Raw genomic sequence first — 24,965 nt, forward strand, 5'->3', positions numbered from 1 at the left:
GTTTCGCACATTTTCCCCTCTGCAAACCTCATGCATTGTTGTAATTCACCCTGAAATAAATGAAAGAGATAAAATAAAGTTTAACTAAAGGCTGACTGACATTGTCACAATTTTTCATGCATTATATTTAAAGATCACAACCAATTTTTTTTTTTTTTGAAAAATAATGTAAAAAAATGAGTCAACTCCTTGAAAAGTGAATTATAACCACCCCAGGTACTCCGGATCACGTGCACGCGCAGATGGGCGGGGAGAAGTAGCGCGCAAAGCAGCCAGCCCGCGCTGCTCGTGCGCGTGTTCGGATTTCATCGTCGGTGTCTGGTTGATGTCCGAATAAAGGATTTGGAACAGTAAAAAAAAACAAAACCAAAAAAACGTGTGAGATCGGGAGATATCGACGGATCGGGCGGCATCATGACGAAAGTACAGGGTGGGATGAAATGCGTGAAATATCTGCTTTTCGTTTTTAACTTCATCTTCTGGGTAAGTCCGCTCGGTTCTCATGGAAACAACATCACTGCTGTGTGGAAACCACCTAATGTTGTGTTACGATCACATTCTCATCCTGTATGTTATTATGGGAAGCGGTGCGTGCTGTTTTAAATGGTGATTTATTGAAATGCACCATCTTACATGTCGGCATCCAATTGAAAAATACGTTACATATTTCATGAAACTGTTGTTTACTGTTGTGTTGTTTACTGTTGTGTTGTTTACTGTTTATTTGGGGGACTTTTCTCCACTTGTTTTTTTGGAAACTAATCCAGTTACCATTTATCTTCTCTTCACACCCTTAATTAGTGCTGACACCTCTTAACACCTCTGAAGTTCTAGGGATGGTTTTAATAACCAGGAGTGACGTCACCCACGAACCCCCCCCCCCCTTTAACACCCACGTGGTTTCTGTAGTTTGATGTGCTGTGGTCATCCTGCAGCACAAGCTGCTACTTTCCGACACACCCTCTGCTCAGATCCCCGGCCGTGACGTCACGTGGTGCGGTGACTTTCTCACACTCGGGGGTCATCCGTGGGGCCACGAAGTCTGGATTAGATTGTCTGTGATTTATGATCTGACACTCTGTCAGTTGTCTTTATATCTGTAGAAATGTAGAAATATCTGCTTGTGCGTCATTGTCAGTTAGTTGTTAATGAAAACTGTTAACTAAAGAATGAAATAAGGATTTTCCAACTAAAAAAATGTCATTTTTTATGATTTAAGAGTCCCAAAAGAGCTTTAAAATATTCCACAATGAAAATCTTATAACAAAGACGTGTTTTTGTAGCTGATATTTTTATTCCCGTCTTCCTTTACTCATCTTTCCACTGCAGTTTGGTTTTGAACCCATTGGGGTTTCTGACTCCCATGCTGAAAACTAAATTTGTTTGTTTATGTCCACACGTTTTGGTTTTATAGTGTCTTAAAATAGTTCATGTCATGGTTATCTAAATCCAGGTATTGAGTTCCATCTGACCAACAGTCTAAAACCCTGAATAATAATAATTTTGAAGTCACGTGGCAAAAGAAAGAGTCAAATCCTCATGAATAACAAACTGAAACTTGGTGGCGTTTGACATTCTCATTCCAAAAACAATTAGATGGTAAGAAATTACAATAAGTCGCTGATATTTAGCATTTCAGTGCTGGGTGTTATCCTAGAGTGTCGTCGCCATTGGACGCTCATGTTTGACTGCTAACCGACACAGTATATATTAGTTTAAATGGCTGAATTGACTCATCTGTGCTCTGTGAGATGATCACTGGAGTCGCCCACACAGCAGCCTTTTTGTTTAGGAGTTTCAGGACTGAAGCAAAACTGTTGTGGTCTGAGCCAAAAGGGGCGTACAGTGCACTGTCATTTTGGGGTGCAGAGCCAAACAGGCAACAAATGTCGGTGTGAGTTACGTCACCAAGAGACCATGAGGCTGGCACAGCCTGTGGCTGAAATGCACCATGGGAGTTGGTTTATTAATACTATGATTTCGGACGATGAATACAGCAGTGAAAAAAACCCACATCAGTCTTAAAATCTAAATTTTATGACCTTGAACCTGAAGTATATGAATATTCTGTGTTGAGTAATCAAATTGGTAACGATGGATGCAAGTAGAGTAAATATGATCACCTTATTTTGCACATGGACTATCAGAACACAACGCAGCGTTCACTTCAGTTTAGTCATGAACCAGACGAGTAAATCCCTTTATTTGTTACCTGTAAATTGGCTGTCTCCAACCTGCTGTGTGCAATCATGGACAAGTGTTCAGAACTTGTGACAAGACTTACAGTATTTTCTGCACTATAAGGCGCACTTGGATTATAAGGCACACTGGATTACATGAAGCACTGGATTATAAAACACATCTGAGAAGTCATCTTCATTGAATGGTTTATTTTAAAACTTATATAAGGCACATTGGATTATAAGAAATTGAGAAAATTAAAGGTTTTTAGGTGTGCCTTATAGTGTAGAAAATACTGTATTCTACAGCAACAGACACGGGTTCTCAGGACACGCACATGTGCAGATTAACATCAGTTTGAGAGTCTGAGCAAGTCTGAAACTGTTAGAGGAGGGGGAAAAAAACCAGATGGTGGGCATCAAGTGTCCCCAACGAGACAAAGACGCGAGGTCGTATCCCCTCATGAATCCTAATGACAAGCAGAGCCAAAGTAAAAACATGCCGGGGCCTCCTGTTTTGAGTGTGAAGTGATCTCTGGGAAAATTCTATCATCACTTAAACCCTAAAAGCTAACGGACATTACAAACACATCTTCCCTGCTAAAGCGTGTGATCATGGATTGATCATTGATCATGTGATTTGTCACGTCTCAGCTGTCGGGCCTGCTGGTGCTGGCCGTGGGACTTTGGCTCAGGTTCGACGTGGAAACAGTGGAACTTCTGACAGGAGATGGAGCCCCCGACACCTTCTTCATAGGTAGGTTTGGCCCCCAATCAACCAGAAAGTAGAGTCGAAAATTATTACATGATATTTACATATATTTACATATTCTCAACAATGCACTTGTGCATTGTAGCTACAGTACTTTTAAGTAATGACATGAGGATAAATCAAATTCTGTCACATGCATTTTCTAATTTATTGTGTATGTATGAATTTAAAAGCTTTATAGCAGGATAAATTTAATTAAAAGCCGTTAAGTGGAGAAGAAAATACTGCTTTCACACCTCGATGAATCAAATGTGATCGTCCAGAAGATGCACAGAGATACTTTCACAAGATGTTATCACATATTTTTAGGTATAAATTCAGAGTGCATCCTGCTCACACCAGATGGCACCAGATTTTAATGGCTGATGACATCAGGCTTTAACATGCACAGTGATGATAATAGATCAGATCTTTGTTTGCTTCCCAGGGGATTCCCATTAGACATATGGTGCTACAAGCTGATGGGGAAGTGAAACCGGACGTACTAAGTGATTCAGTAATATAATGTTTTTGGTTTTTATGAGTTGTAGATAGAACTAGTCAATTTTCTTGGATAGAGCAAACTATCCAATCAGAGAAGCTCAAACAGAAACATGTAGACCAGAGCCTCTATCTGATCAATAAGCAGCTCTGTCCCATCGCTGAAATCCAAGGGGGCTTTTGATGGATGTTAAATTAAGGGTTCCTTTGCGGAACCCAGAATAAAATATGCAGTGTGTGATTTAAATGTACATTAGACAGACTAACAGCCTTCAGTGTGTAGTACTGCAGCAGCTTTCATACAATGGGCCCCGTGTCCTTCCCTCTGCGTAGGAGCAGATGCTCAGAATGAAGCCTATTCTTATTCCTGTTTCGACCATGACCTAAAACATGACTTCACTTCATCAGCGCTCGGCTGAGCTTGTTTTACATCCTGAAAACAACTTAATGTTTCGTACAGCAGAGTGAATAAGTTTGTGCATGTAGTCCTCAACTTACAAACACAATTAGCTCAGAGAGTCTGTTTGTAAGCTGAATTGTTCATGTCTTTATTTATTAAATTTCATTACTACTCTGGAAAAGAAAGTACTACAACTTACCAGAAACAATTACAGGACATAAAAACAATACGTAAATAAAATAAAATACTGAAGTACCGTAAAGTAAAGTAACATTAGACTCTGACCCGCAGGTTGTTCATGAACCGGTTCCGGTCCGTGGGTCAATTGCAACCGGGTCGCACAGAAAGAATACATAACTGAAATTATTTATGTTTTATTTATTATCTGACTCTGAACGATGATTTGTTTTGGAAATTACCGGATTCTCTACTCCACATTTGTCACTCTTGTCGCCTGTCAAGATGCTTGCCTCGGTCACATGACCCCCTTCTTAAAGGGGCCGTACCGGCCGGTGACACAGAATACATTACCAATAAATTGAAACTCCCAAGCTAGCAGAACCAAAACCCCCCCCAAATGTCTTCGAAAGGTTTCTTTGCGGAGGGTAAAAGAACCAGCGAGGAGACGGAAGAAGAACCTAAGACTTCAAAGAAACAGAGAGCTGCAAAACACTCGCTGAGATGCTTACAGAGACACGTACAAGAAATAAATGGGGGGAGTTAAGTGTTGAAGATGTGCGAACGCAGCAGTGCTGCTCGGCCGGGGCTGTGGCAGGAAGGGGAACTGCAGTAGTCGGATATGGCGGTGGGTGTTTGTTCGTATCTACAAATGTTCGTAAGTCGAAAGTTTGTATGATGAGGACTACCTGTATACGATATGTTTAAGACGTTATTGGAGTAAAGTATGAAGGACACATCTTCTAGAGTAGAATGTATCTGCACCAAAATACATGATGCTTTTGCACTTGAAATAAAATTGACTGAATTGTAAATGAAGGTTTTATATACAAAAGATGTGGTAGTTCATCTTATAAGATAAGTTTCACCTTTTCCATTGAATAAACTGTCCATTAGTCAATAAATCCATCAGAATAGTGCTGCTGAATAATAACAGTCCTTATAAAAATGCCAATGTAATGGTAAAACACTGTGGTGCTGATGCTTCTGTAGGTTCTGAATACTTTCTGCACAAGTGCCCATCCCTTCTGGAGCACTCCCCTCATTGTTAGGCAGCAACGACTGCGGCAAAGTAACGACTGATCATTTATCTAAATATCCTAAGGAGTCTGCACAAGATCAATCGTCTCATAGGAGATCCTTAGCAACACAATAAATATCACCAGAGGGTTCCTGAGGACAGCCTCGCCTCCAGCGTTCACCTCCAGCGAGGGACTGAACAGAGTGGGATAAGTGTCAGGAATCCCCACGGGAAGATCACGATCCATTCTGTCACTCTGTGTCCCAGCCATTTTGTCCTCCCGCAAAGTACAGAAACCTGAGAGTGAGGTGTCTACACACACACACACACACACACACACACACACACACACACACACACACACACACACACACCAATGTGCAGCTCTATAAGGCTGCCTGTATCATCTTCTTCATCACCGATTTTATCATTAAGCTTGTGATTAAGTGATGGAAAAAAAAAAATCACCTGCCAAGATCAGTTCAGTGTCGACTCTTTGTATATACGCTAGAAGCTTTCTTGGCCCGCTTTATTTTCCACTGCTACGTCTGTTCGCTTTAAAGCAGCACCTCTGTCGCCTCTAGCGAAGCATTCCCCCGTCTTCACCTTCCTTTTGTTCAACAGCAGGAAAACAATAGCTCGCATCCCTCCCCACATGGATTAATTAAATTGCTGCTGCTGGTTGCTGTCTGCCCCTGATTAGCCCCTCAGCATGGACCTCAGAGACTGTGGTGGTGTATGGTTACAGTGGAAAAGGACTCGGTAGTCAGGGCTGGGAGCAGAAGAGCAGGTGACGATATCCAGGCCTGGGGGAGCCGGGACGAGGAAGGAGGCAAACAGCCTGAATGAACTCTTGAAAATCTGATTTGCCTTCAACGTGGAACAGATGGTCTGAGTTCCTGCTTCACCCTACAGGAGCAATTACAAGTAACTCAAGTATACGACTGGTGGTAAACTTATTCCACCACATCATTATAGCGATCCTTTCCTTTGGGCGTGTCCCGTTAGGGGTCGCCACAGCGTGTCGCCCTTTTCCATGTCAGCCTATCTCCTACATCCTCCTCTCTAACACCACCTGTCCTCATGTCTTCACTCCATCCATCCTTCTCTTTGGTCGTCCTCTCACCCTTTTGCCCTTTTGCCTGGTAGCGTCATCTTCATCACCCGTTTACCAATACACTCACTATAGCAATCGAACAAGATCGGCTTAAAAACCTAAGAACAGATACGGACTTTTTGTATTAAAAGCTCAAATTAAACCAAGATTCTACAATCAAATTCTAAAATATTGACCTCTGTAGACCCAGAAGACATATGTTTGAGTTGTGAGATTCTGTCCTGTGGTGCCATGATCTAAAGTTTGGAGTCTGTCAATCAGAGGCATGTCTGGAAGAGGAAGAATGAAACAGATGCTATCTACAGTGAAACATGGGGGCTGGGTCGGTGAAGCTCTGAAGCTGCTTTGCATTCCTCTGACGCTGGAAACGTAGAATGTAGAGGATAAGATGGGTTCCATGAAAAGTGCGATCCACAGGTCTTTTTGCTGGATTGTCAGCAACAGTTTTACAAATTTTACACCAATTCCTAACTGAGAGATAGCACCGATATTCAGACCGACATGTGGGATACGACTCAGAGGGTTTCAATCCTCAACGATGATGTTAGAGCAGTTAGATCCTGCTGCCATCGTCAGTTTAGTCTGTGAACTCCACCCATGTGACAGAGCGCTGTGAAACCATAGTGTTTATTGAATTAAACATGATGTTGTTCATTTTGTGGTAATATATGACAGAATTCAAAGCACTAACCTCCCTGGCTTTTGTCTCCTCAGCTGTCTACATTCTTCTTGGTGCAGGAGGGTTAATGATGGTCGTTGGATTCTTCGGTTGTTTCGGAGCAGTTCGGGAGTCTCAGTGTCTTCTGGCATCGGTGGGTTAAAGCCGTCAAAACTGGAATGGCATTATTAACTAATTTCTACTCGTGTGCTTCACTCTTATTATTTTGATACAGTATAAACTGAGTTTCTCACTGAATTTCAGATATTTCCCTTCATGCACTCTAAATAAGTCCTTGGTCTGTGTGTGTGCGAGCGTGTGTGTGTGTGTGTGTTTCAATTTAATAATGGTAATTGAAAAAAAAAATTTCTTTTTGGTCTATCATTGACATCAACTCATATTATACAAAAGTATTTTTTACTGGAAGAATGACAATAATAATGATAATAATAATAATAATGATAATAATAATAATGATAATAATATAATAATAATAATGATAATAATAATAATAATAATATAATAATAATAATAATAATAATAATAATAATAATAATAATAATAATGATAATGATAATGATAATGATAATGATAATGATAATAATAACAATAATATTATTATTATTATTATTATTATTATTATTATTATTATTATTATTATTATTATTATTATTATTATTATATAATAATAATGATAATAACAACAATAATAACAGTCTCTTTTCCTGTCTGCAGTTCTTTGCTTGCCTTGTGATAATCTTTGGAGCTGAGATTGCTGCTGGTGTGTTTGGATTTATAAACAAGGAGCAGGTATAATACAGAGTGATCAGTGATACAATTCTATGGTAATATCTATATTATATAAATTAATATAATTTATATAATATGAAAATACAAATATTATTTGGTTGTGTTTTATCAAACAGATTATTGAGGAAGTCCAAAAGTTTTACAGCAGCTCCATCAGCGATGTCTCCAGTTCGAACGGCACCGCTGTGGCCCTCATTTACCACAAAACTGTGAGTAAAACTTGTGATTGTTTGTTTCACTTGTTTGTCTGGAGTAATTCTGTTGTCTTTGCTTTTTCCATGTGAAGCTGAACTGTTGTGGAGGCTCCACGTCCGACACGTCCAACACACTTTGTGCGGAGTTCCCAGAAGACACCCAGGTGAACTCTTACATCTGTTATTACACATTATTACCACACGGTGGCAGTATGTCACTGCTATAAAATGACAAGACAAGCTGTGATAAAGTATGTGACTGTCATTAACACATCTTTCCTTTCTCCATGTAAATTATTTCATGGCTGGGTCATTTATCGTATGTGTACATTCACAACATGCACACTTAATGTTTGTTTTAGGATTGTCTCACTGCGATTACCAACTTCTTCAATGAGAAGCTCCATATTATTGGATACATTGGGATCGGTGTGGCAGGAGTGATGGTGAGAATCTACATAAGCCTTAAATTTAACTTCATGAAGCCAAAATAGTGATTAAAATGGCAGTGGTATTTAATTCAAAGCAGTCTATGAAGATGTTCAGTCGTCCAGGTTGTGGTAGATCAACTCCCCACTGGCCGCTCAGAACTGTAGAGGCCTTTTGGATGAGAGACAAAAACACCCTCAAGTTTTTGCTGTAAGTCCAGTTGACCTTATACAAATATAAATATTTTAACCTGCTCCAAAATATGTGTGATTTCAGATCTTGGGGATGGTCTTCAGCATGGTTCTGTGTTGCGCCATCAGGAACAACAGAGAGGTTATATAGATGGTAAGTCTACACCCCCAGTGCTTCACCACCCAACTGAGGGGTAGTTCCACTGAAAAGTTTTAACAAAGTGTATAAATACATCCTAGGTATTACTAACTTTACACCTTCACTCCCCAGCCATGAAGATGCATATCCCCTTTCTTTTTCCATAAATCGTGCTCAGCTCCGGACTCGGCTCTGACATTCCTCGCTCCTAACATCTTTCTTCGCTGGCGTTCCGTGGAGACGAAAGCGCCGCTCAGTAGCTGCAACACGTGAAGCCTTTCGACAGAAATGTTGTGACTGAGGGATGTTACTGTAAATATGGACACCCACTTCCTGCACCTGCTACTATCACCATTTACTGAGTCCTTTATAGCTCCTTTTATCTTTATAGGCTTTACGCCCAATTTTTGTGTGCATACATGTTTTGAGGACTAGTCCACCTTTGCAAATAATTTTCCATGTGATTATACGTATGCTTTTCACTCACACAAACAAGCCCCCATCTGCCGCGCTGTTCATATATTCCTTATGAATTCATGTACATAATGAGCGTGTTTGCTGCCAGCCTCCACTCTCAAGTATTTCTACATGAAGCACAAAACAGGAAGCGCAGATAGGATGTCAGGGTTAGGATGGGTCTGATGATTAACTGCCATTCTGAGTCATCTAAAAGGTCACATGATGTCACTGGAGCGTGGAGGAACTGCGACAGCGAGTTAATCTTTTGCATTTTGCGTGAATTATTGTGGATGTAGATTTTTGTTGGTGTGCCAATATGATGTTAAATATAGAAAATACACTTTATGTTATATGTTAATGGTAATAAAAGAAATACTTGGTGCTTTTATTGACGTTTGACTCACCCCCCCCCCCCCACATTTGATGTGAATGAATCACGCGCTTTCTTCTGGTTGGTGTTAAAAGCAGATCTGATGTCATAAATGTAAATTTTGTGGTGAACAAAGCCAGACCTTTGGCAAACTCAGGCACACTGCTAAAGCAGCGCTACATAATGGACGCACACATAATGATACTTAGAAAATGTCAGGATGACACCACCATGAGCTACAGACTCACTCACTGCTGTAACACAAAAGATGTTAGTGACTTATAAACTTTTCTCGTTTCTTGTTAGTAATAGAAAATAGTAATGACAACAATTGATTGATGCCCACGCTACACAACTGTGGTACAATTCTTCATTTGTACTGTTGTTTTAGTTTTTATTTGTTTGTGACTGCAGTCTGTTGACCACCATAGTAACCATTTAGCATCTGTACTTTTAACTACATGTAAATATCTTCATCCAGTTAATTCCTAAACATAAAATGATCTACACTGTAGATATGGCTTTCACCTTAGTTTCAGTGTCATTATTTCTGATTATTAAGTTTTCTGATGGAAAAATCTATTTATTATTGTTCTAACTACAGCCTATCACATGATTTGAATGCACAGCATGTTGTTTGTACTCTCACAAGTTTTTGAACAAAGGCAAGATATACAGTAAGTAGTGCAGGATCACGGGAGTTTTTATCATCATTAAATCCATCAGTGTTTATTGACATTTATCTGACTTGACTATGTAAGACTGTATTTTATACAAAACTTCGCTTTCAGTGACTGTTCATTCCTTGGTGTTAAAGCAAAAGGCAAATATGTGACGCAAGACAAACACAGTGGACTCAGGAACTGGATCAACTCTCGTGAAACTGCTCTTAGGATACGTCTCGTAACATATGAGGTCCCGCAGGGCTGTTGTGGCTCCCATTGTGTTGCTGATGTGTTTGGATTGTATTTTGTCGCCTTTTTATTTGCCGTTTCCCACGTCCATCTGTGTTTATGTTGATGTTTTAAATTTTTCATTTAGCTCTTAACATTCTAACAATCTGGAATCTACCATTAAGACGTTCCTCCTGTAAAATCACAGCTTAATTTCAGAACTGACGTGATAAAGCCTTAGAAACATGCCGACACAAACGCTCCAATGGTTTATGAAGTTTTATTTTATGGTATCTTGGAATTCCTTGTCGTTATTGCTTTGTTTTAATTGCGTGTGATTCACTGTTTACACCTGAACTATATGGTGTTGTGTTTTGGGAAGTACCTTGTAACTAGTTTAAAAAGATTCAGTAGAAATAAAGTTTATTTTACCAAAGGTCATTTCTGCCAGTTTGACATCAGACATTACTGTCACTGAAATTGGGGATACAAAATAATAAAAAGCCAGTCTATTCAGTTTTGAAAATGAGATATCACACTTTGTTAGGCCGTTCAATCAATGAACACAGAATGACTGCAATGCAAGTTAAAAGTATATACTGTAAATATATGACATACAAAAATCCATCAGAAAAAACAGTGGTAAAATTCACTTCTTGGTGGGTCACAGTATAAATGTTTTTTTGGCCAAGGGCCACATTTGTTTCTTCAAAGACAAAAAGTCAGTTTGTTAAGGCAAAAAACAAAAACTAGTAGGCATATTTAAATGTACATATATATGTATATATATTGTTTGGACAAACATATCTACAACGTGCACGAATGCATCTCAAGTTTTCGCAGATATTAAACTACAACTTCAGATCACAGACCTCTACACAACTGTTGACTAATATCAAGTATATTTAGGACACTATCTACAGTTTGGCAAGTTATATGGCCCCCAATCAATAGGAAAGTTCATGATCAAACATAACATGTACACACAGAGATTATCAAATGTATGAAAAATTGCTCAAAGCATTCCCTTTGCAATAAACTGAGCCTCGTGTATCCCTCGTTCAAAACCGTCGTTCCAACTTCAGGGATTTGTAGCATGAGGCAGGAGAGGAGAAAACACGTAACTGCAAGCTGCTTCTTTTTAGAAATGTAAAATAAAATTAGGCTACAAACAAAAATAAATCTGAAAAAAGTCATCACGAAAGAGAAAAAGGTCTCTCTCTTGAATGGAGTGCACCCCTCCCTCCCTCACAGAGGGAAACAAAACTGGCGTTGGGGATAAAGAAGGAATAACACTGCAACTCTCAGTCCCTCAGTCCAAAAAAGGCTAACAGCTTTAAGTGCAAACATTGACCACGGTCTACTGAATAAATCACAAAAGTGTTTCAGTGCATCACAGCTGTTAGAGCACACAGGAAAATGCCAGATCTTTTTTTTTTTTTAAACATGTCGATGCTTTCAAAGTCAGTCTGACAAAAGGCGTAGACTGATGATGATGTAGCTGCCAGTCGTTCCACCACCGACACCTGGAAGGTCCTACGGACAGCTGGTCAGCCGTTCCGCTCACGCCAACAGGAGTCGTAGAGGCGTGTTGTCCATGACGTACTCCCCGACGCCAACAAAATACATAACCTGTGCAATGCCAAAGAGGGGGGCGATGACGAGAGCTCGACAGCCAGCACCTTTCAGGAAGGCAGAGGGTCCCTCCTTTTGAAATATTTTACTGTGAAGCAACAGAGGGATGAATTATTTCTAAATCAGCACAAGAAAACAGAATTAGAAGTTTTGTGATAATGAATGACTCCGATGTCTTACGTCACGCAATCCATAATTCCTTTGTAAGTCTCTTCATTGGATCCTTTGTTTAAACACTGAAGTCTTGTTTTCACCACTGAAGAAAAAAAAAACATGAAACAAGCTGTAATATTTCAGTAATACACATATTAATAAATCTTACATTTGTCTTAAATATTCCAGCGATCCACTGAACCCAGATCCTTTTGTATTGAGTGACGTTACTCACCGTCACAGGGGTTAACAACCACAGCAGCTGTGGATCCCGCCACACAACCCGACAGGAAAGCCCAGTAGAACGGCGATGAGTCCGTGGGTCCACGTTGGCCCAGACGGTTCAAGTTAGCAAACAAAGGGAAGTACACAATAGAGAAGGGAACATCTCTGAAAGAAAGCAAAGACAGGTTGATTTGTAGCTGCACCTCATGTAACTAACACGGTCACACGGTCCCCCCTGAGTGTTTTACCTCATCAGCGTTGCCCCCAGACCTCTGTAGAGACCCTGGATGCCCTGTGTGAGAAGCAACTCCCTTGCGATCTGCGTGGCAGATACAGCTCGTGGGGCAGAGACCGCTGCGCCGGAGTTGTAGGAGCGGCTTAGCATCGCGTTGGTGGCCACCATCTTGGTGGGCGACATCATGCCCGGTTTTTGCTGCTGGGCCGCTGTGGACAAAACACAAAACGTATAATTACGTGTTTTGCGTTAGATCCAGGGAGATTTTTGGGATAAATGCTCACATGGACAACAGTTTTTATCGGATCTATATTCTTACCCAGCCTTCCTGCATCCTGTAGCTGTATCTTGAGCATTTCCATTGGGGTAGTGATAATAACCTGACACATGCCTGCACCACAACCTGCCAGCATCTCTTTGACTACAGTCAACCCCTTTCTGTGAACACGATGACATACATTTTATGTAACTCAACTAATGGGGCATTTCATTTCCACCGACGTCATGAATTGATTTTGCTCACCCATCCTTGCCGAGTTGATGCCTGAAGAAATCATTAGCAGCCAACTTGATCGCCTTCTCAGGAGTGACAAGGGTCAAATTTACAGCAGCACCTGAGGAAAAAAGAAACACAGTTAGAACTGAAGTCACAATCATGGTTTGTTCAAAACACAAATAAAAAATGTTCCACAACTATCAATACTGTATATTAAAATGTAATAAAGCCACTTTATAGCTAATTAACACATAGACATTGACAAATGATGGCTATATAAAAAAGTTTAAGAAGAATATGGACCAAAGACAAGAAAAGAAGAAATGAGCAGGGTAAGGAAAATACACAGAAAGATGCATGAAGAACAACAAGTCAGTTTATATCAGATCACTCTTTGTGTGTACAAGAAAAAGAAACCTGTGTCCATTAAGTCTTTAAGTCAGTTAACGAAAACAGACAAGAGAAGTGAGATGTTAGTGAACAAAGAGAGATCCACTAAGTTCTGTGTAAGCAGACTGAGCAAACTTAAAACTGGCCTGTAGGACAGCTTAAAACAAACTTAATTTCACCACAGACCAAAGTCAGCAAGACACAGAAAATAGTCTGGAAAATGAAAAATGAAATGAGTTGATAGGATGGTAAGGAGACAGCCAAGAAGGTATTAACAAGAAGTCAAATAAACAGATGGTAAAACAAAACATGTGCCTATAGTTTTAAATAGAGCAATATTGTAAGAACCATTTAATGATTTGCCTCCAGCGTGGCTGCGCCTTATCGGCTAGCCTTCAATATCCCAGGGGGACCCAAGTCTGTAATATGAAAAACACAGATGCAAACAAACAGCATTCCTCACACAAGTTGAGACTCAGACTAAAGGCCTCAATTTTCCTCATATTTAATCAAGGATTTAATTTCTTTTTCACAGCACATCAACAAACTGATAACAAAAAAACTAGAATAACATGCGTTTTCCTACTTATTGCATGGGAATAGCTTTGGACACATCTATTTTGATATATTCCAATTCAGATATATGCACCATGCACTAAAAATAGATCAGCATTATATTCCCGATCTAATATGTTCAGTCGCATCAAACAACTGTTTTTTTCATTCTTTTCATTCTACCTGATTATTTCCTTCATGTTTTAGTCTAGTGGTTCATTATATTCAAATGTGCACAAGTCTTACCTCTGTACATTCCAAAGTAACCCTCTGATCGAACTGTCTTGACAAGGCAGTCCATCCTGCAAGGAAAGAAAGTGAGGACAATATTATTAGAAAATGTTTCAGATTAACAAACAATAGAAGTTTTTCCCTCAGCTTAACTACTGAAAAACTGTTATTCTTGGGCAGTTTTTTCAGTACATGATAGTCGCCGCTGTAAGGACACATTGACACTGATGGGGTAAATGGGGCAGGAAATTTCCACCTTCCACAGGGATTCAAAGACATTTGTGCCACCTCATTGGTGAGGCATGGGGGAATAAATAGTCACCACGATCCATCAAGTCAGGAATGTCCTTAATTCTTCACATCAATGCTCACGGCCAGCATGTGTTACAGCGAGCTTTGTAAGAATAGCGTGGGATTTAAGGTCGTTGATAGATCTGTCAGCGTTGTCATGAACTGTATGTCGTGTAAGACGGCAGTCTCCAAGAATACTCACATGCTTTTATAGACCTGTTGACCTTGTCTCTGATTTTGCAACCTAGTCTTTGCCAAGTCAATAGGGAAGACACAAGTAACTCCAACAATGCCAGCAATCCCTCCATTGATGAGCTTGGCTGGTAGGCTGAAAGAAGAGAGACGGGATCAATATTTAACTCGTAACGTATGACAATATTATCTCAACATGTCAGGGGTATGGAGTCCAAGTTCTACAAACTAAACCATATTGAACAATGTTGAGAATTACAGGTAAACTGATTATTTGATTAAATATGAAAAAACACAGATTATCGATAATGACAGTAGTTGTTATATGATATTATGTTATATTAGAGGGCAGCACATAACTTTTTTTTAAAACAGTATGCTTTATAAAAACAGGGGACATAGCACACCATCTTAAATGATAAACTAAACTTAGTCTTCCTTGAATTGAGCAAAAACAACAGGATGACTATAAAACTCTGTTAATAAATGGTACAAGAGTGAGAACAAATGAGACTTACCTTATCTGCTGCTGAGACATGATTACTATCAAATAAACAAGGACAAAAGCCTGAAACTTGTGATGGATATTCAAGCGTACTTCAGATGGATATTCAAGCGTACTTCAGATGGATATTCAAGCGTACTTCAGATGAATCAATGACTTGAGTCCTGGTGAGAAAAGAAAAGAACAGAACGGAAGTCAGCTCTAATCCCTTAACAGACTTAAGAGATTCTAACACAGATGATCCTCCTCACTATAAACTGGTTCTTATGTAGAGACCACACACGGGACCACTGAGCAGCTCTGTTCATTGAAATATGAGTAGCTCAACCCGTGGGCGTACCCCAAACACATACCGGAATGCCTTATATGGACATTGCCGTCTTCCCATACATTCTAGAAGTTATTTCTACATTCCCGACACTGAAGAGTAGAAGTAACTTTCACATTCACTTATAGCACTTGAAATAGATGTAAAAACAGATTGTAAAGAGTAACCTTAATGGGATCTTCTAAGAAAATAACACGCTTTAAATGTGAAAATATTCATTTTAAACAAGCAGCTCCGCATTGAAATATGAAGTACCTTCATTTGAACAATTAAACAATTTCCATACAATGTCTACTCATCATAACGTAGGTTTAGAGATAATGTGAGTTTAGTAATCCATATAAGGTTGATGCTAGCTAGGCGGCCTTAGCCAGGATGCTCATTCATTACAATACCAAACCTAAAAACGGCGTTGGCGAACAAAACAATTCCTCCAACATAATTTAAAATATGAAGAATTTAAATAGAAACATTTTACTTACCAAAATAATGTCTTTTAGCTCGTTTTAGTGTTTCTTTTGTCAACCGTTACAGTCCACCTCTTCACAGGTCCATTCAACTCACAGCTCTGAGCAGACAGTGGAAATTTCCGTTGAGTTTTAGAGGGAGGGCGGGCTCAAATCGGTGCACGGCTTGATGGCAACCAATCATCGTCCACTTACTAAACTATAGTGGGCGTTGATTGGTTATCGTGTTCATTACCTTATTTTATTGGATAATAAATTAACCAATCAAATGGTTTCATCAAAATGGTCAAAGATGAAATCCCTTGGGGCGAAATTCTTCACATTACTGTAGTTTAATCGAAGTTAGATATTTTATTGGGATTATCATAAATTAGTCTAATGATTCATTCCACTGCTGCTCTAAATGATTTAAGGGTTGAGACAATGATTCTGCTATTTCAAAACCTTGGACTAAGGTTCTAATAAGATTAAGATAGTAAACCTGTGGGCGACACCAGTGGGACAAGACCTCTTATCTTCAAGTGCAGACAGGGTGGCTGTAGTGGGTAGAAGGACTTCACTTCACTTTAAACACTGATATACACTTCTGTGTATGTGTAGAGCAGCTATACATACACAGAAGTGTTTTATTTATGCCACTTTTTAACTCATTAAATTCATCTTTCAGCCACAGTTACTCTACAGATCTATGATACAAACTCATTTAATTCCCAGTGTGCAGTGGATAGAAATATTTGTAACAGCAAACAATACGGATGATAAAGCTCAACAAACACAATTTAGACAGGATTAGTTATTATAACGATGTTCGAACAAATGCTTAAATTAAATCTGCATATTGAGTCACATCAAAATAGCAGCAGGATTAAGTGAAAACTTTATGTGTAGGTCGTCATAGAAACTGCTGTTTAGGTCCTAGGGGGACTGTGGGTTCCTAACACAGCAGATGGGGCCGGCCTGTCCTGCCGCCTCCTGTCTGTCATGAAGCTCTTCAAGTGGAGGATGACAGTCAGACATTTAGGATGATGTGTTGAGCGGAATTAAATATTGAATAAATTGAGTGGGGGACTATATAAAAGTAAGCAGAAAATAGTTTCCACAAACACATGTATGTACTCACTTACTTTAAAAGTCTTTATGTAATGACCCACTTTATTTTTATGTGACCTCAAACAGATTTACCATAAAGATGACTGATTACAGCCCACATTCATCATCATTTTTTGCATCATGCTCATTTACACAACAGCGGTATGGTGGCATTCTAAAAGATTTCACTCATGAGCCCTTCAGTTTTTCTCCTTTCAACCGCATGTACAGTAAGTCAGAAGATAATAAACTAGACGGTGATCAGACGCTTGTAAAGCTGTATGGCAGACAGAGGGATAGACATCCTTCATTATTATTATATTCGAGCAATGGCCTAGGGTGTCTTTATCCTTGGTAGGACACTGAATATACTGCCTTTATGTTCTGAAGCAGTAGTGAAATTGTAAACATAGAGGATATATTAATTCCAAGTAGTTATAATAATAGATACGAGCAGTTTGAGTCTTGGTACTTGCAGCTACATTTTTCAAATGAAAGTTTTTGTAAAAGTTTGAATGAATTCTTTATCTTGTGTTTTTGCTAATTTTATGTAACTAATTTCAATATTTCGCTTCTTGAATTCTTGAAAGTCATCCGTCAGCAGGGTTGCCATTCTGTCTGAGCTGCTGACCTCCAGGGAATGATTGTGTGTCATTTTGTGTTGAAGAAACAAAGGTAGATCGCTGAATCACTCAAAGGCATTTTTTAAGCGTTCATACAGACCATGTGATGTAGATGAGAAGTTTACTACTGTATTGTGAAGGCTACTGTGTGAACTGGATATAATACAAACTTACTGTTAGGATGTCGTAGTTAAACTTTCAGGCTTTGTTAGCGCTGAAACTGGTTTATGACATGTTAGTGTTAAATAAACACACACGCACACACACATACATACACACACACACACACACACACACACACACACAATAATTACATAAGGTGGAAAAGTCAAATGTTCTGTTTTGCATAGCATGTGTGTCATACTTGGATCAGTCTTTTGTTGTACTTAATAAAATTCTATTCATTCTGATTGTTTTCAATCCGTTTCTTGATTGATATCCAATAGAATCAGATCGTTCGGATCTGACAGTCTTATATCACCCTATGACGGCAAGTTCCAGCAGAAAGTCTGATGTTTAATGTTATTGATGTTCAGGTTCATAGACTAAACAGACCGGCTCCATCTCAGAACAGTGACCTATACATATGTAAAGTGTATGCCTCATGTTATAAACACACATGAATGTTTTCATAACACAAGTTGGGTGGTACAAATGGCCTGTCCAGGAAAACAGCCATGACTTCAAACTCATTTATGTGATACATTTTTAAGTCTTCTTGATACGTCTGCTGAAGATTGACTTCCTCTCTCTCTCTCTCTCCCTCAGCGACGAGGCCGTGGAGAGGGAGCTGTCGTGACACGGTCAGCTCCTGAGTACTACAAATACGTTCCTGGTCGGCAATACCACTCAGGCATGTTACGCCTTCCGGAGACAGGTTACGATGATCTCTAATCGGATCAATGAAGATATATATCATGCTCACGTTTAAAATTGATTAATATAACTACAGGGTTTATGTCACCAATGAGGGCATGAAATGTTTCCTCTACGCACCCGGCTGCTGTGGTTGCCGCAGGGCCGGTGGTTGCAGCATCTTACGCGGCTGTGGTGGCCTCCGGTACTGTGGCCGGGCTCCGAGGTCGTGACCTTGTGGGTTTCCGGCTCCATTCCCCGCTGGGTCACCGGCTGCCAACCCGGATGCAGGTGACAGCGTCAAAGGACAGCCGGTGGCTGCGGCCTCTGTGGTGGCTTCCAGTGCCACGGTCCTGATTTCACATTCCCCACTGAATCACCGGCCATCAACCCAGAGGTCACGGGTGACAGCACAAAGGTTAAATAGGACACGGATAACAACAAAAAGGATGGACAGATTGATTTGATGGAGGCTGGAGGGGGCAGAGAGACAGCCGCCAGGATGGTAGAGTCTCAGCTGGAGAAGAAGGAATAAGATGATATTGTGATAGATGAGGAATTATTAAACATAGCTCCTAAAAGAAAACATGCTAACACAAGAATGAAATAAAGCGAAGAAAATTGCTAAAGAAGCACCTGAGACACATCTCCTGATACAAGTAGCTCTGAGAACGGAAGTGAAAACAGTTTGAAAGAAGCCGTAACAGAAAAATATGATTCACAAATGATTAAACAAAATTCCTGCAAGACACAAAAGGTTTGAGGGCCAAAGTAGAAAACTTTCTGTTTCTGTTTCTGGAAAGCGACCGTTTTTATTTAAAAAATTCAGAAGGAAGTGACCAACCGGTTTTTACGGACCAAGAGGTTTTTAGATAAATGTTAAAAAGTTAGATGTTTTCTTCTATTCAGGAAACAAAGAGTACTGTTGAAAATCCTACCATTGTTTTGTTTGTGAGATGTGAATTCCTGTTTGCGTGAATCTCTTTTGGATTTTGTGTCAATATGATCATCTTGTAATTTGGCTTTTATGAATAAGCATGATCTTAAAAATCGATTCAAATCTCTTTATCTCTCTTTTTCTCCCTCTCATCCCAGCATCTCAACAGAGATTCATTCTTCACTTATTCCTGTTAAACGGCAGTGTTTTTAAGGGTTATTATATAGATTAATCTTAAAAAGTAGGATTTAGGTACTGCTAAATGCTGAAAGTCACTTTCAGTATTATTTGATATAAAAAGTTCATATGAACCACAGCTGTAGCTCACTTTAATCTAACATTAACCAGCGTTTGCAACATGTCCAGTGGTTTTCCACCAGCTGAGAGGTCAGCATTCCTCGTCCCACCGTCATGGCTCAAATATTTCTCTCATTTTGTCTCGATGGATAAACACAACACAAACTGAGCTACGTGGAAAAGTGGTTGGTATGCGCATCACATGATTGGCTTTGTGGGAGAGCTGACGAAGATAAATTCCATTTCATCCACTGCTTTATTCATTAGTGTGTCCAGGTCAGTATTTCACAACAACACCATATAGGGAATTTTAGCCCGGCAGTCAAACCATTGTTGCATTTCAATCTAAAGCTAAACTATTTAAAATAGTTTTTCATGAAAAATGTGCTCATCAAACATTCAACCAACTCATTCATTCTTTCATCTCCAATACCAGCTTTTCTCTGTCGCGGGTCGCAGCTTGCTGGAGCCTATCCCAGCCAACTGGAGGTGTGATGGAGGGGACACTCCAGGCGTGACGCCAGTACACAGCTTGTGCTTTGATCTATGGTCTTTATAGTTGTACATAGTGGTGGAGAAATATGTGCAATTAGAGATCAATGACTCAACCTAATCACTTCATAAATAACACAATATTTTTCATCGGATTATTTATTATAATCTAAATAATATCTTAGCTATATTTGTTTTCACTTTAAGATGAGTTGTATGCTCTCAGGACATTAAGACATACATCATGTTTTTTTAAACCTGAGTTTTAAATTAAAGCTTTAGCATCCAGTTAGTTTATAGTTATATTCCATAATTATCAGCTGACCAGTTCCAGGTTAAAACGTGTCTGGTTGTTACTGTGTGCAGAAGGCCATAGTGCTAGATTAAAGTGAGCTACATCTGTGGTTCATATGAACTTTTTCAAATCAAATAATACTGAAAGTGACTTTCAGCATTTAGCAGTACCTAAATCCTACTTTTTAAGATGAATCTATATTTTTTTCCCCATACTTTCCTATATTTGTTAAACTGGCATTATGTAGTTTGTTACATTTCTGCCCAAAGTCAAGATCATCCCAATCTTCTTGAGTTTACAAACCACGCCAGACATCAGTGCTCAGAGATAAGACTCGACGTGGGCAGAAATCGAGGTAACGACGGCTACTTTTAATCGTGAAGTGAGACTGAAAGAAGAAAAATCTCTTTGGCCAATTCAGTTTCTATATTCCAATCCTGTTGCCATCAACCGAGAGACATCTAAATATAGAAAGTGTCACAGCAATGGTGTATTTTCCATAAGTGATATACTCATATAGCACATGGGGACATGAAAGTCATGTCACAGAGATTCCACTCATGAAGGTCTGATCATGTCCTCTGTGTCTCTGAATCTTTGAGCTAAAAATAAGCTTCAGCTGTCTCCCCCAAATTCTCTGTATGAATGGGAAAGTGTAACATGTGAACTCTGTGTGGGCTGAGGTGAATATTAACAGACAAACTCACGCTGTATTTTTAGAGTCAATTCAAGTTTGCATCATGTCCGGTCCTTGTGATCCATCATTCTCACCGCCTGTCTGTTTGATAAGAGGACGGTAAAGGGTCATGTGCTTCCCAGACTGACTTGTGAGGTAAATATAGTGTCCTGGAGTGTTGTGGTCTTGTGACAGTGATGTAATAAACATGAATTTAATGTTATGACACAGGATGTGACCAAGTCAGTCGCAGCTTGGTCAGAGAGTTTTAATTGAGTTGCATTCAGAGTAAACAATCTGAAAGTAAGAGGCAGGACACAATCCAGCAGGGGGTACAGGAAGGAACAGATATCACTGGTGAAGGGCGACATTAAAACACAGAGACTTTAATGGTTTCAGCAGTTTCAGTCTGAGGTGGGAGGGGGGGGGGACAAAGGAATCAGGATGGGATCATGTAGTTGCTATGGTCGGGGTACGGGTAGAGGCGCCTGAAGGGTTTGGTGCACCTCGCGCCGTCCACGCCTCCCCTGTGTGCACACTCATTGCTGTCGGTCCTGCAGGCGCCGCAGTGGCAGCTGACGGCCACGGGGTAAGTGAAGACGGGATTGGAGCTGATGGGGCAGCCGGGCAGAAGGGCCGTCCGGTATTCTACCTTGTCGTAGGTGCAGCCTCTCTGGATCATGAAGCGGGGGCCCAGGAGGTCCCTCATGTTACTGTCCTGATGGTCACGGAAGACGTGAATGAAACAAATACTGTACACCTCATGTTTATCTACCTGTCTCTATCTGTCTACCCAATGATGACGTTTTCATTTTAAACATACATCACTTGGGTTACGACAAAAAGGAAATATGTTTGTTTTTTTAATTTTTTAAAAATTTGATCTACACCTTCTTGCCAATCAGGAATTAGAAATTTCATTTTCCCTTTAAATGACATTTTACTTTAATGAAGTACAAGTGATGTTCATCATCATGTGCTTTCCTCAAGTCAAGATACATTTCAACCCAGATGGCTGAAGCATAGAAAAAGAGAATTATTTGCTCTATCTACCAGCACAATTCAGATCAGTGCATATCAGTACATGTCAGTACATATCAATACATATCAGTACTTGTCAGTACATATCAATACATATCAGTACTTGTCAGTACATATCAATACATATCAGTACTTGTCAGTACATATCAATACATATCAGTACTTGTCAGTACATGCCAGTACAGGCACACAACAGGAATCAAGGAGGAATCAAGATGAGCATATGTAAAACCCATAAGAGGATGAAACATGCTGTGCCTACATCTGCTCTGGTTTTCTAGTGTAAGAATCCTTCATACTAGATACGTTCTTTGATTTGTGAATTAATTATAATTTACATGACAGGAGTTTGTCAGGTTTCGATAAAATCAGTCAGTAAAAACCTTCAAATGGAAACTTTTTTACTTGAGTACTTTCTCACTTTTTCTCAGGTAAAGATGTTAAATCACTACTTAATTTAAACAACTGTACTTTAGTATAATATGGATCTCGACTTTATTTACACAAGTGTACTTCAGTATGAAGTGGATGTACATTTACCCCTTCTGTGTTCTCTCTGCTCCGAGCTCCTTTCAAAGAAATACTGAAAAACTAACGAAATACGGAACATACCCTGGAGTAGCAGAATCCCATGCAGATGGTGGTGTTGATGGCCACACAGAAGTCACACTCTGGCCTCTCCACATACAGGGTGAAGTCAGTGGGGAAACAGGTGGGCACGGCGGGGCCGAACAGCAGGAAAATGAGCCAGCATGTCAAAACCGCCGTCTCCATTTTTAAGAGATGTTATTCAATGTTTTTCAATCAATACGGGACCTGCATGAGAAGGAAAGACGAAGAGACAAATTGATTACCAGATGACAGAAAACATGTTATCTTCTGTGCTATTTGTTTCCCTCTGGATACGTCCCGGGTCACCTGTCGGAATAACGCCGGCGCCTGCGGGCCCTGATGATGCTGTGAGCCTGAACGTCTCCGCTGGACAGTATTTATGCAAACAATAAATAATCCCCTTTCATGCAAGGTAGTCATTATCTTCGATCTGTGGCTGAAAAGGAAAGAAATGAACTTTTGGTCCATTATGTGGATGAAATGCATTAATGATTTCCTTCATGAACAAAGGTCATGCGGTAACCAAGGCAACTGAAACAACAGATGCTGCTCTGTCTGAAAGCCTCCCAGCGCATTTTAAAACTCCTTCTCCAAAGGATGCCTTGTGTGTGTTTTTTTTGTCTGTGTGTGTGTGTGTTAAAAATATATTTATATGTGATTCAGCAATGTCCAACATTGTACTGGACATGTGCGCGAAACATTCTGAGCAGTTACACCCAATCTGTTCTCTCTGTCAAATAAAATATCATTACTGTTCAGATCGAAACATCAAAACACTGATAAGACATTATAACAGGAGGAAGACGATTTCCCATGAAACGCTGCCAGACTTACGGGCGTTGTATAATCTACATAGTTGATTAATAATTGCTAAGGGTAGGTGAAAACACTGTGACACAGTAAAGTTGTAAAAGTAAAGACTGACTGTTTTAATGTGTTTATTATCTATTTCTTATTGTTCTGTCGTCTTCTGCTGAACAGAACACTTCCTTCTGGGCTGCCTTGTTGCCTTGTCATAATTAGATCACATAAATCATATAAATACACCTGATAGACTGATTTTCTTCGTTTTCCATTTCAGTGACACTGTCTCTTATTGAAAACAAATTAATGAATGAATAGTTGTGGTATGTAATGTACCTGGATAAATAAATAAATAAATAAATAAATAGCTAGGAGTAACTGGTCCAGTGAAGAGGAAGAGGAATATTCAGAGGAAATAAGGAGAAGAAACCCAGTAAAATTTAGGTTCAATGTCCAGTTCAGGAGCTCATTCCTCATTCGGAGCTCTTATCATTTCTGCAAACATTAACGCTGGATGCTACTTATTATTAACTTCAAAGGTCTTCCCTGTAGGAGATGCTCATGAATGGCAACTTCATTCCAGAAATAAACCCACTGAAGTCACTGCTCAGCAGAATCAGAGTAAATACGGGCGTAGAGTCATGAGGTCCCTGCTTACAGCTCACACTTTCTTTCTCTTTGTCTCATGCAACTTTTCATGTTACTGTATTTACCACATTTCCCCTGAATGTTCATCTCTGGAGTGATAACCAAAAATATAGATGAGCTCAGAGCAGAAACGTGACTGCTGACATCGTGAAAAGGAGAGAACAAAAGTACCGACGCAACCTGAGAGACTGAACTCGTTCAGCCTTCTGAAACACCTGACGTAACGACTGAGTAACCAGGACCGGTATAAAGAACGCTCCTGGATGAGAAAGGTCGTCTCGTCTCATCCCAGGGGACTTTTGGGACAGGACAAATCCAGGAGAACAAATTCAGGAGAGCCTTTGACATTTACAATCACTTAAAAATGTTGCTGACCTCAGACCTGTATATCCTTGATGGATCATTAACTAAAGTGAACCAATCTTTATAGTCACCTGAAAGCATCAGAGTGGACTAGTCTAGTGCAGCATTCAACTTTCAGCTGAAAACAACAGAGGACTAAAACTTCAACCTTGTTGGATTTTTGAGAACCTTTCAACGTGAAAACAGCTGATTTAAAGTCAATTTAGCGAATCTGACAAACATTTCTTTAATTTGTTCATA

General features: G+C 39.7%; 3 protein-coding genes across 6 annotated transcripts; 1 reads left to right on the plus strand and 2 right to left on the minus strand.

Moving 5' to 3' along the window:
- The first annotated feature begins 281 nt into the window (after positions 1 to 281).
- Positions 282 to 10,540, plus strand: tspan2a (tetraspanin 2a). Of its 2 annotated transcripts, none has more exons than XM_068315102.1 (9): positions 282 to 483; positions 2,835 to 2,937; positions 6,862 to 6,959; positions 7,541 to 7,615; positions 7,732 to 7,824; positions 7,902 to 7,973; positions 8,172 to 8,255; positions 8,515 to 8,583; positions 8,701 to 10,540. In XM_068315102.1, the coding sequence occupies exons 1-8, from the start codon at positions 415 to 417 to the stop codon at positions 8,578 to 8,580; spliced, it is 660 nt and encodes a 219-aa protein (XP_068171203.1). In that variant the 5' UTR covers positions 282 to 414; the 3' UTR covers positions 8,581 to 8,583; positions 8,701 to 10,540. The 2 variants fall into 2 exon arrangements, with proteins under 2 accessions (XP_068171203.1, XP_068171204.1); XM_068315103.1 differs by having other exon boundaries at positions 8,747 to 10,540.
- Positions 10,541 to 10,692: 152 nt separating this feature from the next.
- On the minus strand, positions 10,693 to 16,097 carry slc25a55a (solute carrier family 25 member 55a). Of its 2 annotated transcripts, XM_068315100.1 has the most exons (10): positions 16,009 to 16,097; positions 15,212 to 15,362; positions 14,704 to 14,829; positions 14,226 to 14,281; positions 13,062 to 13,152; positions 12,858 to 12,976; positions 12,552 to 12,747; positions 12,314 to 12,468; positions 12,106 to 12,181; positions 10,693 to 12,013 (listed from the first exon to the last, which is right to left on the minus strand). In XM_068315100.1, the coding sequence occupies exons 2-10, from the start codon at positions 15,229 to 15,231 to the stop codon at positions 11,854 to 11,856; spliced, it is 999 nt and encodes a 332-aa protein (XP_068171201.1). In that variant the 5' UTR covers positions 15,232 to 15,362; positions 16,009 to 16,097; the 3' UTR covers positions 10,693 to 11,853. The 2 variants fall into 2 exon arrangements, with proteins under 2 accessions (XP_068171201.1, XP_068171202.1); XM_068315101.1 differs by lacking the exons at positions 15,212 to 15,362; positions 16,009 to 16,097 and having other exon boundaries at positions 13,062 to 13,843; positions 14,704 to 14,762.
- Positions 16,098 to 21,593: 5,496 nt separating this feature from the next.
- Positions 21,594 to 23,340, minus strand: tshba (thyroid stimulating hormone subunit beta a). 2 transcript variants are annotated; one of them, XM_068315879.1, is made up of 3 exons: positions 23,217 to 23,340; positions 22,911 to 23,114; positions 21,594 to 21,975 (listed from the first exon to the last, which is right to left on the minus strand). In XM_068315879.1, exons 2-3 carry the CDS (start codon positions 23,070 to 23,072, stop codon positions 21,697 to 21,699), a joined length of 441 nt encoding a protein of 146 aa, XP_068171980.1. In that variant the 5' UTR covers positions 23,073 to 23,114; positions 23,217 to 23,340; the 3' UTR covers positions 21,594 to 21,696. The 2 variants fall into 2 exon arrangements, with proteins under 2 accessions (XP_068171980.1, XP_068171981.1); XM_068315880.1 differs by having other exon boundaries at positions 22,911 to 23,327.
- Positions 23,341 to 24,965: the final 1,625 nt, after the last annotated feature.

The sequence above is a fragment of the Antennarius striatus genome, chromosome 5 (assembly GCF_040054535.1).
Source record: "Antennarius striatus isolate MH-2024 chromosome 5, ASM4005453v1, whole genome shotgun sequence".
In the NCBI taxonomy this organism is placed as follows: domain Eukaryota; kingdom Metazoa; phylum Chordata; class Actinopteri; order Lophiiformes; family Antennariidae; genus Antennarius; species Antennarius striatus.